This window comes from Peromyscus californicus, unplaced genomic scaffold (assembly GCF_007827085.1).
Source record: "Peromyscus californicus insignis strain IS unplaced genomic scaffold, ASM782708v3 Scaffold_5__1_contigs__length_169319896, whole genome shotgun sequence".
Lineage (NCBI taxonomy): Eukaryota > Metazoa > Chordata > Mammalia > Rodentia > Cricetidae > Peromyscus > Peromyscus californicus.
The window spans coordinates 66875423-66889895 of record NW_026294573.1 but is presented as its reverse complement, the minus strand read 5'-3'; the positions used below and the strand labels follow the sequence as shown (position 1 = coordinate 66889895).

Sequence of the window (14473 nt, the reverse complement as noted above, 5' to 3'; positions counted from 1 at the left end):
CAGCACTAAAACACTACCATTAGTATCATAATTCACAAGTAAGAAAACTGAGGGTCATGTTAAGTAAGTAACAAACCATTAAAGGAGAGAGCCATGATTTCTTTTTTTTTTTTTTTTCCTTTGAAGAGTCTACATCACTCTGCCTTCAATGACCTCATGTGATGGGTAAGGAGCATAAAGTCTCTGTTTTCTAGCAAAACCAATACTTCCAGCTAGGCACAGGGGTGCAAGTCTATCCAAGCACACCAATACTCTCAGTGAGGCACAGCAGTGCATGTCTATAAGCCCAGAACACCTAACACTGGAGTAAGAGGATCATGAGTACATGAGTGCATGCTTGCATGCATGCACAACACACACACACACACACACACACACACACACACACACACACACACACACGCACACATGCACACAATATTTCCTCCAGGAAATAAAAAAGGATGTCTGAAAAGTGTCATGAGCAGAATTGTGCTTCCCCAAAATTCATATACTTGAAGCAACATCTTGGAATCTTGGAATGTGACTATATTTGGATATGTAGCCTTAAAAGATGTGATTAACTTAAGATGAGACCCTTGGGGTGGCCCTCCAAAAGTCTGACTGGTGGTGCCCTTGCAAGAAGAGGAAGCTCCGAAGCACTAGAAGACACCAGAGGCAAACTGCACTCTGGTAAACACAGAGGCAAAGACCATGCTAGGCGAGCCATCTGAAGACTAAAAATCCCTCAGAATAAAACTAACTCTGCTAACAACTTGACTTCTAGGATCTACCTTCCAGAGCGACAAGAACATAAATGTCTGTTGTTTAAGACACCCAGTCACCTCAGAATAGCCTGTGTCCACATTTCCTCCACTGACCTCATCATCCTTGATGGTTCAGGAAGTTTGGGGATAGAGGCCCTAGGAAACTAGTATAGGAGAAACAGAAGTCCTTTAGCAACATTGCGTTGTCAACCACCACAGCAGCAGCTCATCTGCCTGCCATTGGGCTAAGTGTTAATGAAGCTGGGAAGAGTTCTAGCTCCAAAGGACTGATTACAGGATTATGGCTGTGTCACCAAGCACACCCCTTCCAACATCTTTCCCTTATGCTACTGTCTCTCTCATGGAAACATGGCCGAGAGAGGTCCTTACAACTCCAACACACATGCCCAAGCAAGCGAGGTACATGATAAATTAAAAGCATTTCAAGACATGGCCTGGTGGTGTTACCTCAGATCTTGCTAGAATAACATGACATTTATAAAAAATACAACCCACTGAATGTTTGGCACTGCTGGGGAATGAAGAGTATGTCCACTTAAGAGCCAATACCCGAGGCTGTCAAAAAACTCAAGCCAGGGTTTCTTCTATAAACATTACCTATCTTTTAAAATTACACAGTCTAGGAGGTGGAGAAAATGTCTGCTTATTTCCATGTCTCCTTTTGCTTAAACACAATAAACACAAACCACACACAATAACATGTTAACTATGCAGTGAAACCACGCTGAAGGAGCAGCACTTTGTACCTGGCAAACACTCTCCACACTAGGATCTCTGTTTGGGCCACCCTCACTCCAGTGACACCTACACACAGTGCAGTCTTTAACAGCGTGGGCCTCCTCTCATCCCGGGGCACACTGAAGGGGTATTTACAGGTTACATTTTCAGATACCAGCCACTTGCTCACCCCCCTTAAACCATGCAAAGTTTAACATCTGGAAGGATAAACTCAGTACACACGACAAGGGCGTGCAGTCACTGAGGAGTTCTCCAGCGAGGAAGATTTGCCAGCTTCCCTCTGAGGTCCAGGCCCTGAAAGGCCAACTGTGGTATGTTTGAGTTTCCATCAGGCCTGGTACTTGTTGGCTGCTGCTGTGCTCAGTATGAACCCCACTGCCCAAGTATTCTATAAACATCTCTCGCCCTTCTGCCGAGAGCTGCCTGCCTAGTCTTTCTTCCTGGGGTGGAGAATATGCTGCTGGAGAGCTGCAGGATGTTAACTAACACTTGGAGCACAGCTAACTGCTCTCTTTTCCAGGTCAACGATTATTCTTAAAAACAAAAAACCAGAACAACGTGCACGCGTGTGCGCGTACACACACACACACACACACACACACACACACACTCAGGGGAGCATAGCAAGAACAACAGAAAGAGGAGTCTAGATTTTCCTCACCATGTGCCACCCAGCCATGTTTACACTGATCACAAGTCCGCAGGTTAATCTTCCCTGGCTGGAAACACTCACACGTGCAGTTTACCAGTGTGCAGCGGATGGCCTGGAAACAGAGGAAGAGAAGACATCAGCATGGGTTCGACCGCATTTTATCTCTCACTGGTTTTATCATCTAGTACCCATCTTTACCTTGAAAGGTTTTTATGTTGGTAAAGGTCTGAAGACTTTTGAAAATAAATTTATATTAAAATACTTCACAACGAAGGGTTGAGTAAACAAAGCACAGTCACGAATGCATTTTAAGTCTTTAGATACAAAGGTAAAGCAAGGTGAGTGTGGATAAAGGTCTGTGTTTTCCACAGGACACTGGGTTTTTAACACTGGCTCTCCAAAAAAGGAAAACAGTTTTGCTGCTGTGGTGTGGGCTTATTTAACTTAACTACTTCCCAATGATGCAAAACGGCACATATCCAAGAAGATACCAGCCAAATACTGTTCAAGGGAAATATTTGTAAAAGGAAAATATGACAGACAAACAATAATAATTAGAAAAATCCCTTTACTAGCTTTCATTTAGATGCTTATAACTATCATTTCCCAATCTCTTCTTTTTTCTTTGATTTATTAATTCTAGTTTCATCCCTATTTTAAAATAAAAGCAACCTTTTAATTTTAATGATGACAAGAAAATGAGTTGAAACTTTATTTTGAGATCAGATAGAAAACAGAAAAATGTTTACATGCAGATTCTATACTTGGAAAAGTACAATTCTATCCTAGAATGTACACACACACACACACACACACACACACACACACACACACACACACACACACAGTCTTTTGATTCTGTACAAGCATTTTAAAAATCACCTCACCAGGTCATATGATAAAGTGAATTCTTAGAAAGCTCCATAAAGCCAGAACAACTTTCTATGGCTGAAATCCATGCTTAGGAACCGTGCTAAAGCTGCTGTCCTGTGCCACAAGACATCAGTTAATAAATTTACCTTATATGTTTGACTTCTAGCTGCATGGAAATTCTAGAAGCAGAAGGGATTTAACTTGATCACTCACCTATTAACAATCTACTGTGACCATCTGAACTGGTGGAAAACACCTCCCTGGAGATTTAGAGGTAATCAAGGATGACTGGGATGGGGTGGACAGCCCCCAAGGAGGGCTAGTTGACTGAAAGTGCAGATAGGGACTGGCAGCCACACTCACATACTCCAAAAGCTCACCTTCCTGAAAGCATTTGGGTTTTCTATAAACTATTTCCCTTGTACGAGACAGTATTCTAGATACTGTTAACATGTTTGGGCCAAGTCCATCTGCAATGGATCAGACTCAATGGACCTCTCCCTATGTACAAGCCATGCATGTTTAAAGATGTTTTGTTTCACTAATGAATGCTCTTGCTGTGAGTACTTACCCCGTTTTAGATGTGACAGTCCTCAACCTATGTTCCTTTCAGACTTAATTCCCTCTTTTGTTCAGCACTAAGAGATACTTGATTACACAATCCATCTGTTTTTTCAGAGTTTCTTCTAATGCCTGTCATCAGATTGTACCTTATCTAGATTATTAAAGTTAGCTGCACATTTTCATGATTAAAGGGCTAGAGGAGCATAAGGAGAAATACTCTTATAAAAGCTCAATTTCCAATTCCTGTACTGACTGATCTATCAGAACATGTTTATAAACAGCTTATTTATACAACATGTTAATTGATTAATGAACTCAAGATTTGATTGTACTATGACCAAAACTAAAGTTTAGGATATAATGTTTCCATTAAATACCAGGTGCCTTTCAAAGTATCCAGTTATCAGTTCAGATATTGAGACTATATCAACACTAAAAATACTTGAAGTACATTAGTACAAACTTTCATAAATAATTCTTAAAAACCTCTGCTTTATCAAAATCAAGAAGTAGACAATAAAAAGAAATGATATCCCACGGACAATATTTAACTCTAGAATAAATAATAAATGACATTAATCACTTTGAATCATTAATTTGATGTTAATCATTTTGCCAAAGTTTTTTATTTTATATCACTTAAAGCAAACATTCAATTTTAGTAGTAATCAAGATAAAAACAAGTAAAAGATATATATTAGTTTTATATACACACACACACACACACACACACACAAACACACACACACACACACATACTTTAGAACTGGCTAACTCATTCCTTCATTACTACTTAAATAACTTTATCATCTGGTTCATTTGGGAATTAAATCTTTTAAGATGCTTTCTTTTTTACAGATTCTATTCTTTTTACACCCAAACATAAAACACTGGAACACCTCAACCCTTTTATATATAAACACTTAAACACTAGAATAGGCATTTTGTATTTCTATAAATTCCAGAAGGCCTATCTTTTTAAAACTCAGACTTGTGTAGAATACAATTCCGGCTTAAGGGAATTACATACACTTAAACAATATGGTCTAAATAAATATTTTGAGTAAGAGACTAATGTGGCTTCAAAGGAAGTTCTGTTTTAAATAATGCTTCTGAAATAGCGTAAAACTTTGGCATACTATTTATTCACAACAAAACAGAACCAATGTGATCATTTACCAACTCAGGCACACTTACAAAATAGATTATTGTAAACTATCAAACTGGTTAAGCCTCAGAAGTGTCCACGTGCTTCAGGGAGACAGTTGGAAAGAGCTCAACGGAAGAGCCTTCATTCCTGTGAGCATCTTTGACTCTTCCCAGTCTGCTGGGAACTCTGCACAGGGCCTGTACATATTATACTGTCTGAATGACAGGCTCTGAACACCAGAAAGGAGGAAGGCTGCAGAAGCTTCATTGAGACTAGTCCTATCTCTCTCTGCAGGAGCAGTGTTCAGGCCAGCCAATGCAGACTTAGCTACAGGACCTAGCGTAGCATACCCCTTACCTACTTGTAACTCATCCACTCAGCTCCCAAGAACAAGCTGTAGGAGTTACCCCATCCCTCTAACTACCTTGTAACTCTTCCTCTCTGCACTCAAGAACAACAACAATAAACATTTTAACCCACAGCACATTAAAAATAACCACCCCTGCTTACCTCTACCATGGGTTTCTTCAAAGAGAAACCCATGCATGGCCAAAACAATGTCTCTACTTCCTCATGCCATCTCCATTTTAATTCTGCTATCTGCATTCTGTCCGCAGGGTCTTGAAGCTGCACCCTCTGAAGCAATGCTCTCAGTACAAGTGGTCCACTTTTAGTCTCCTCTTCCTCCTAGACCTGGGTGCAACTTGCACCTCTACCTTGCTTTCATTCCTGAGCAGTAGAGACCGACTATCCAGCTCTCCCAGCGGCAACTTCTCTCTCACCACTGTAAATAAATACAGGTGTTGCCCATGACCAGGCTCTTCATTCTTAATTTGGTAATTCCACCCTCTCCTACAACTCTACAGACAAGTGCCATGTTAAAAAAACATCACTTGGGAGCCAGTCACTGTACTAAGTGGCAAGAAATGAATGACAGTGTCCACGTGTGCAAGGTTTGACAACCTGGTATTTGCAGGCAGTGACTGGGCTTAGAGGGCAGACCCCCCAAAATCAAGAGTTCTTACACACAGTAGAGAACTACCATCTATTCCTCTCTATTCCCCCATCCAAATACGATCACTCCTTAGTGTCCGTTACGATTAATAATAGCTAGATTAACTGAATGATTGCCATTCTCCCGGCAATGTGCTAGATAATTTACAAAGAAAAGACTATGAGCTTGACATTTACTCCTCTTAGTTCACGTACGTGAGACCCGAGGTGATAACTAAGTACCCTGCTTGAAGTCACTCCTGCATCTCTAACACAGGTATGTCTGAGTTCTCTGCACCAATTGCTAGTGATCACTGAGGGTTGCTCCTGCTCAGAGAGCCTGCCACAGAACAGTTTTGTTGACATATGTCTCCCTCCAAAAATCATCTGTCCTTCCCTTCCTTGGCCTTCCACTCTCATTGTTAATACCTGAATTCCTGTTGTGTTTTCCCTGGACCATTCAAAATGGATCCTAATTAATTCGGTCATTCTTCTTTTCTCCTTGTCAAACTAACCTTCTCCTCACTCTATCTTTCTCTGTGGAGACTGCTTTACTCTTTATCTTTGTCCTCTCATCAATTTCGTGGTTTTGACAGTAGATCCCACCTCAATCCTTTTCTTCCTTTTCATTACATCTGCTCACTGTATTTGTGGTATGGTGTGTGTGCGTGTGTGCGTGTGTGTGCATGTGCACATGTATGTGCAAATGCTTGCTCAAGTATGCATGCATGTCCTATAGTGCACATGTGGAAGTCAGGACAACTTATGGGAGTTGGTTTACTTCTTCCACCATGTGGGTTCCAGAGATCTGACTTAGGGCACTGGACTTAGCGACAAGGTCATCCTCAGCTACATATGAATATGAAACAAGCAATATCTACATGTGGAGGAAGAGAGTTCTTCAAGCACCCTTTTTCATCTGTTAATAATGGGTGCCACAAATTACATGGTAATTTTGTCAAAGGACTTAATTAATCCACATATAGCATAGGGTGCCCTGGCTGGATAGGTTAAAGCTTAACAAATGACAACGATTTATGATCTCAAGAAATTGTCTATATATAAGAAATGGTTCTTTCTCACTTATGATTCTTCATACTGTATTAAATTATATTACAGTATTTTGTCAGATATGTAACATATTTAATGTTAATGAATAAGAGACTGCACATATATATATATATATATATATATATATATTACAGTCTATACTGAGGACAAATATTATTATTTCCGTCAAAGCTCTAAAATGATATTAGTGGAGGAACTCCACCAATTACTATTCACTGTATCTCTCTACCTGTAACAAAATAGGGAAAATGTACAGACTCAAAAGTATATCAGCAATGGTAGTAGTAACTCACACATATATAGTCCCATCCAGCTGGGATGCTGAGGCAAGAGGATTGCTGGAGTTGAGAGGTTTAACAATCACCTGGACAATATAAACAAGAGCCATCTCAAAAAGGCACATCTAAAACCTACGAAGTAAGGTAAGTTGGTAAACAGAGCATTAACATGGGTTTGAATGTTAAATAAGAATGTATTTTTGAGGTATTCTGGCTACATTCTAAAGATCTATTCAAATCCTGGTTAGAATGTCAATGAAACAAGACTGGCTTCCTTACACTAGTTGGCTCTAACTCTGTGAGTATATATAGACCAAATAGTAGGTCCCTACCAAGTGACATTTCTCAGGAAAGCAAACTGTTGTTCCTGTTAATACTTAGTGTAACTAACAAAGGGATTATACGCAGGCTAATGCATGTGTTAGCTTCTTCTTATTTGGAAATAACCACCCAAGTTATCTGACACAAAATAACAACAGGTAAAATAAAGGCGTAAAGCAAACACACATATAAAACACACATGTAGGAGCAATCACAGTGAGGGGGTGGAGCTTCAGAATTAAGCGCATTTTAGTTCTGGATTTTAACTTTCAACCAACCTCCCCACCCACAAAAAACCAAACCAAACCAAATCAAAATAAAAAACATATACACAGGGCATTTTTTTTGTTAGTGTTTGAAACTTTGACCAAACTCTCATATGTAATTAAATATTCTTAAATTCACTTTCTTCATGTTCATTTCTGGGGGCAATAAGGAGGATAAATTTGGGTTATGAAATTTCACTTGAAAAAATTCAAGCATTTAATACTGAAGATTGCAACTCACATTAAACTTAAATTAGGGAAAAACTTTAATTGTGAAGGCAGCATTCAATCTATCCACTTGTTTCTATTATAAACTTAGGCAGTATAATTTATGAGTAGATAGTAATGGGATGCAATGATTAGCAGTGAGAAACTTCACCTTTTTACTGTCCATTCACTTCCAGTGCTGAGGGTGAAACCTGGGGCCTTCAACACACTAAGCAAATACTCCACCACTGAGTTCTATGCTCAGCACGTAAATAATTTATTTTTATTAAATTCAACCTTCTAGGGTTTACTATTTGTGTGGTTGTTTTTGGTGTTGGTTTTTTTTTGAGACAGGGTTACTCTGTTTAACAGCTCTGTCTTGGAACTTGCTCTGTAGACTAGGCTGGCTTTGATTTCACAGAGATCTGCCTGCCTCTGCCTGCTGAGTGCTTGGATTAAAGGCATGTGCTACCACTACCCTCAACCTACTAGTTTCAAAGTTATATACATACATACACACACACACACACACACACACACACACACACACACACACACACACACACCATACACCAACAAATATCTCCCTATAAAAATTTCAGGACAAGCCGGGCGGTGGTGGCGCATGCCTTTAATCCCAGCACTTGGGAGGCAGAGCCAGGCGGATCTCTGTGAGCTCAAGGCCAGCCTGGGCTACCAAGTGAGTTCCAGGAAAGGTGCAAAGTTACACAGAGAAACCCTGTCTCGAAAAACCAAAAAAAAAAAAAAAAAAATTTCAGGACAGTTTTTCCATTTCATCATATGGCCAATTCACAAAGCTAAGTGAAAACAAACAACTTCCAAAGAAGTATATGACATTTAGCCTCAGTCTTGGGAAGCCTATTAAACATGGCTTTGCAGAAGACTCGGCTTTCTAAATCAGTCAGTTCATGGTGCCACTTGAACAAAAACGTCTAGCATGTAAAAACTGATAGACAACGACTAAGTAGATTTATGACCAATAGAAACACTACACTGCATGAGACAACCTTTTCTTCATTATAAAATTCTTCCATGTTGCAAGTAAAGGTGTACCTATCCTTTGGGCTAGGAGTCTACAATCCACATTTTAAATTAGGCAGGGTGTCAGTGGGTAGACATAGACCACGTCCCCAGTGGCTTTATATGGTTATAAAGAGCACACTCTAACAAACTCCTTTTTTTTCAACAACCTAAAAAGCTCTATATAATTCTGACAATGAGACTATTACTAAGGTGGTAATATTCTCTGTATTTATACAAAGAAAGAAATCTAAGATTGAACAGGTAACATACATGGTTTACAATTAGTGGTTACCAGTGATTATAAGGCCTATTATAAATGCTAAGGGTCCACAGCTTGTTCAGCTATAACACAAATGCTACCTACTATACTCAGGATGTATGAATAATGGCAACCAATGAAAGAAACAACAGAGTTATTGGGTCTGCCTAATAAGACTATTTAAAAACTTATTTAATGAAAAGTTATTGTAAACATATATATTATGTGCTAGTAATATAACTTAGAAATGAAAAAACGTTAAAAAAGTTCCTTATATTTGTCTAACTGCTTTTTCATGTAATATGAAGAAATAAAAGGTGACAAATGACCATTTTGCTGTACCTGTGTGTTCAGAAAATCTTTTTTGTCTTTTCAACAGGAAACACATCATTCAATCTTATATATGCTACAGATGAAAACAGTCTGCTACACTCACAATGCAGGGAAGACACCATTTAAATAGTAGACAGTTTGGGAAACACAAAAGACTATGTGTTAAAAAGAGAGAGAGAGAGAGAGAGAGAGAGAGAGAGAGAGAGAGAAATTATGAACTCGGGAAATATACCATTTTTCGTAATAAATGCTCTGAAAATAACTCAAAGAGGTTCACTGGCAAAATCGACCTTAGAACATCTACTACTGTTAAAAATCAAGAGATATAAGCTTTACTTTAAAGTTTCTATTTTAAAAATATTGCCCTCCATCAACAGGCAGATAAACAAAATGTGATATATTCCTATTATGAAATATTACTTGGCCATAAAAAAAAGTGATCCATGCTAAAACCTAAATGGACCTGGAAAGCATTATGCTAAGTTGAAGAAGCATGAAGGCCCTAACGATACTACATGATTCGGTTCACATGAAGTGTCCATAATAAGGAAACTGTACAGATAGAAGTACACTGAAGACTGCCTAAAGCTTGGAGTGGGGAAAGGGTGGAATCATAACTAAGACATGTAGAGTTACATTTTGAGGTGATGAAAATATTTACAAAATAAATTAGTGATTGTCGCACATAATCATGAATATACAAAAAACACACTAATCCAAATATTTACTTGGGTAGACAGCATGGGTGTGAAGTACATCTCAATGAAGTCATTCATAAATGCACAGGATATCTTGGACCAACTACTATTCTCAGTAGTGCTAAATCACTGATTTTGTAAGGTCTTCTTTCACAGGAGACACAGTATAGCACAGTATTTGTCTTCCCGCCAGTGCAACTTGGTCACTTAAATACTAAATAAATTAATACACGGAAGGTGAACAAAGGAATTTCAATGCTACCTAAGTTTAAAAACATTTTCTTTCAAAATATTAAAACCTAACATACCTGTTTTAAAAACTAGCATTTAAATGATACCATCTTTCAGGAAATCCCAGGACATCTTTTTAAAAATTAGAGGGGAGCTCGCAATTATAATGCTCAGCAATCCTAATATCAAGGTTCTAAAAACTTTGAAGAGAATCTACTTATAAATGGCAGTGGTGAATTCTGTCATGCATAGGTCCATAGTATTGCTCAATTTACTATGATGGAAAAAATTACTTCAGTCAAGAAACAAATTTAGTTTAGGGGAAAGAAGCAAAGAGAGAAACCCCTAAACTTATGGGTGTATCATTATACATGACTGTGAATATTCCTACGACTGTGTGAATACCTAAACAGGGAGAGAGGAACACAGAGAGGCACATAAATTTTCAGACATGGATCCAATGAGCATCTGTAGTCATTACCTCACGATCATAGCCTACCATCAATCGACATGAGGAAGACCCCATTTAAATAATTTAAGAGTTCAGAGTAAAAATCAACAGCGGGATATAGCCAATTATACAAGGAAAACACTTATGCTTCCATGGCATCAAAGCATTCAAGCTTTTGAGTGTGTATGTTTTCCCCCCACCCCCCACCCCCAATTAAATCAGGTCAATAGTAATATAAACTATTTTGTTAGGCAATTAGCAATATTAGAAAAACAGAAAATGAGAAGGCATTTCAATTTGGACAAAGCATTTCAGTTTCTTACCTAACAGTTAACAATTCTGATATTCTATCTGGTGCTTGTAGACTTGAAAATCTCACGGACTATTTAGGCAGCTGAGATGACCCAACTGGAAGAAAAGGACTCCTCCAATGGATGCAACCAAGATGAACGTGAGAAGATTACCACTGAAATAACTACATCCCAACTACCCTCAGCATTTGCAACGACACACAACTTTATATAAAGAGCCAAAATAACCTGATACCATCTGAATACTAATAATCACCTCCTTTTACCTTATGTCAAATCAGCAGTTTTGTCTGTCATTGATATACTTTTCATTCATTTTCACTAATGCAATTTGAAAGGTGGTAATGTGATTACACATCTCTGTGGCATTCATAAAAACACTTACTAATATGATAGGGAAGACATTAATAAGGAATTTGTAATTGTAATGGGATGTAAGGAGATTTATACACCTTTTAATACTTTATAAAAAAAAATCTAATCCCTACTCAGCAAGGAGTAGGGCAATAAGAAGCCATGTCCCAGTTTTACAGAGGCATCTTCAAATCCTGGGAAGAGCATGCAGTTGACAGAATGATTCTGCACTCTGGTGACCAGGCAGCTATGCTTAGGGATAATCCAAAACCTGTTGTTGCAAATAAGATATCATCTCAAGTCAATGCTATTGTTCTTTCCCAAATGGCACATTAGGGTCTCCTTTGAGAAAAATACCTAGAATTTCCAGGCTGAGGGTAAAGCCCAGTTCTGTCCTGGTAGGAGAAAGTCCTGAGTTAATCCCCAGTATAACAGAAGGGTGGAGGAAGGGAGAGATGGTAACATGAGGCAGGGAGGGAATGAATATTCTACTACGTCCCTTCTTCAGTGGAACAGATCTGGCTATATTAATTTAAAATCCCAAAGCACTCTAATCAATTCATTTATCAAGCAAGAGAGGAAGGTAAAATGACCTTTTGACTAAATTTGTGCTCCTAGGTTTGTGAAAAGTTCACTATAGTGAACTGACAGGGCAGGAAGTTGCTACATTTGGAATTTATCATTCCAAATGATGGTTACCCAGGACAGGAGAGGCACACTGTGAGGCTAATAATAGTCCATGTTTGTGCACTGCCATCCAGCTTGCATAATACTTCAAACACATTCTCGTGTTTAATCCCTAAAATCCCTGAACTTAGATTCTTAGTCAAACAAGAGAAAAGAGTCCCTAAGAAGTCCCCAAGTAACCCAGGCCACAGCTAGTGAGCTGGTCTATTTCCACACAGCCTGTGTTTGAAAAGAAAGCAAAAGAAATTCACATTGCTACCCCAACCTCAGTAAGTTCCAATAGGAATTTAACATTCTTTAGATGTGAACCAAGCTACAGGAAAGGGAAAAGGGCATGTACACGAAGGCTTGAGCAACTGGAAAGAGTGTGAGGATCTGTTATGTAGTTAAGTTACACTAGAATATTTTATCAACACTGGTATATTTTAGATGATGAAAGTGATTACAAATAATTTTTGATAGAGTTTAAATGGTTCTATTAAGAAATTTCAAACTCTTAAACATGAGAGAAGATACTTCCAAGGGCATATGAAAATCATCTTATCCATCCATGTTTTCAGAATGCCCACTAGTAACACACACCAACAAACATTTTTGCTGCTTTCCACTGTGTACATATTGGTACATCACAGTTATCCCATAAGGATGAACCCTTTTGCTTAAATGCAGGTATCACCATAGGAATCACACCTATAACAGTTAATGATAACAATATGATGAACAGGCAGAGCACCTTTATACGTTATTAATGTTAGATCATAGAATCTCTGGGTCTGTGCTGAGACCTGCGATGGATTCATTAGAGCGTTGTACAAATCAATGAAGGCACATCTCTGTTTTTCTAGTAGCTGGAGTCACTGGAATTGTTCAAAAGAAACCTCTCAGTCAATGCATTTAAACACACACACACACACACACACACACACACACACACACACACACACACACACTCAGACACTGCTATTCCTTCTTATTGGTAATTTTTTTTCTAATTCAAAAGACTATATTCAAATACTCAGAAAAAATCCACAAATTTCTATGGAATCTATAAGCATCCAAGATAAAATGCACCCTAGAGTGTTAAAAAACCATTATTCTATTCTTTTCTTTTAAAGATTAGTTCATTTAAAAGCCAAAGAGACATATCTCTACAGAGGAAGACAATAAGAAACAGCCACTGAGAAAATTAAGAGACCTTTGTAATGGTTGTCATGAACTATGAGCTAACTCTTGAACATTAAGAAATAAATAGAAGCCTGGTGGAGTAAATGGAGTGTTCCAGAACAATGTTAATGTCATCTTGGGCACATGGACTGGGTTCACATGTGTGTCAACTGAGTCAATGTAATGGGCTATAACAGCTTTGAAGCAGCTAATATGGTCCATTGGGTCAATAATCCGTGAACTAAGAAGGATTTACTTGATAGACGATAAATGGTTCATAAGAACTCAAAAATCACTCCATCAGATCAAAAATTCAATTTTCATATGGTGCCTTTCTACAAATTAACCAAAGGGGAAAAATGACTCTGAAGGACTTCAAGGGCTACAGGTTTAAAACTCATGTTTTAAAAAAGAATGCAGAAAAGGAAATAAAAATTAAATGCCTTTTGTAGGGTGAGCCAACTTATATAAGATCAAACTATACTTTGCGACAAGCTGACACACAACACGAACTGCTCAAGAGGCTTCTCCACCCTCCTACAGGCTGTTCATGTTCATGATACAAACAATGAAAGACATACATATGCATTTACAGTTTCCCCTTCACATTTCTAAGCTTACTGAGGAGATTTAAATACACAATTTCTAGGATGGTACCATTTCAAATTGAAGACACACACTTTGGGTATTGGCATCACTTTTTATCTGTGTTAGTCAAGGTCTGTGGAGACATCAGAGACGACATACCTGTACTGGCTAACAGAACAAACATCAGAAGCAAGCAGAACAAACTACAGAAGTAAAGCTGTATGAATTCCATATTCAACATTGAACAAGAAAGGAGTGTTGCTCCCACGTGGGCCAAAGCTTATGTAGCCTGTGTTTACTGGTTAACTATTTCTATCCATCTAGACCATGGAGAAATAGCAAGCAGCCTTTAGTAAATTTCATTACATATTCACACCAGGTGATAGTGGCTTTAGATTAATTTTTAAGAAGTAGGCCTATCTATGTGAATGATTCTATTTACTAAGTTCATGGCTACAAAGAAAAGCACAGAA

General features: G+C 38.3%; 1 protein-coding gene across 5 annotated transcripts in view; it reads right to left on the bottom strand.

Annotated features, from left to right (window-relative positions):
- The window catches only part of Bnc2 (basonuclin 2), a 407225-nt gene that overhangs the window by 142352 nt on the left and 250400 nt on the right, over positions 1–14473 (bottom strand). For all 5 annotated transcript variants that reach the window (XM_052717937.1, XM_052717938.1, XM_052717942.1 and 2 more), the window contains one exon: positions 2167–2269. In XM_052717937.1, the coding sequence (XP_052573897.1) occupies positions 2167–2269 (103 nt within the window). The remainder of the gene's footprint in view (positions 1–2166; positions 2270–14473) is intronic.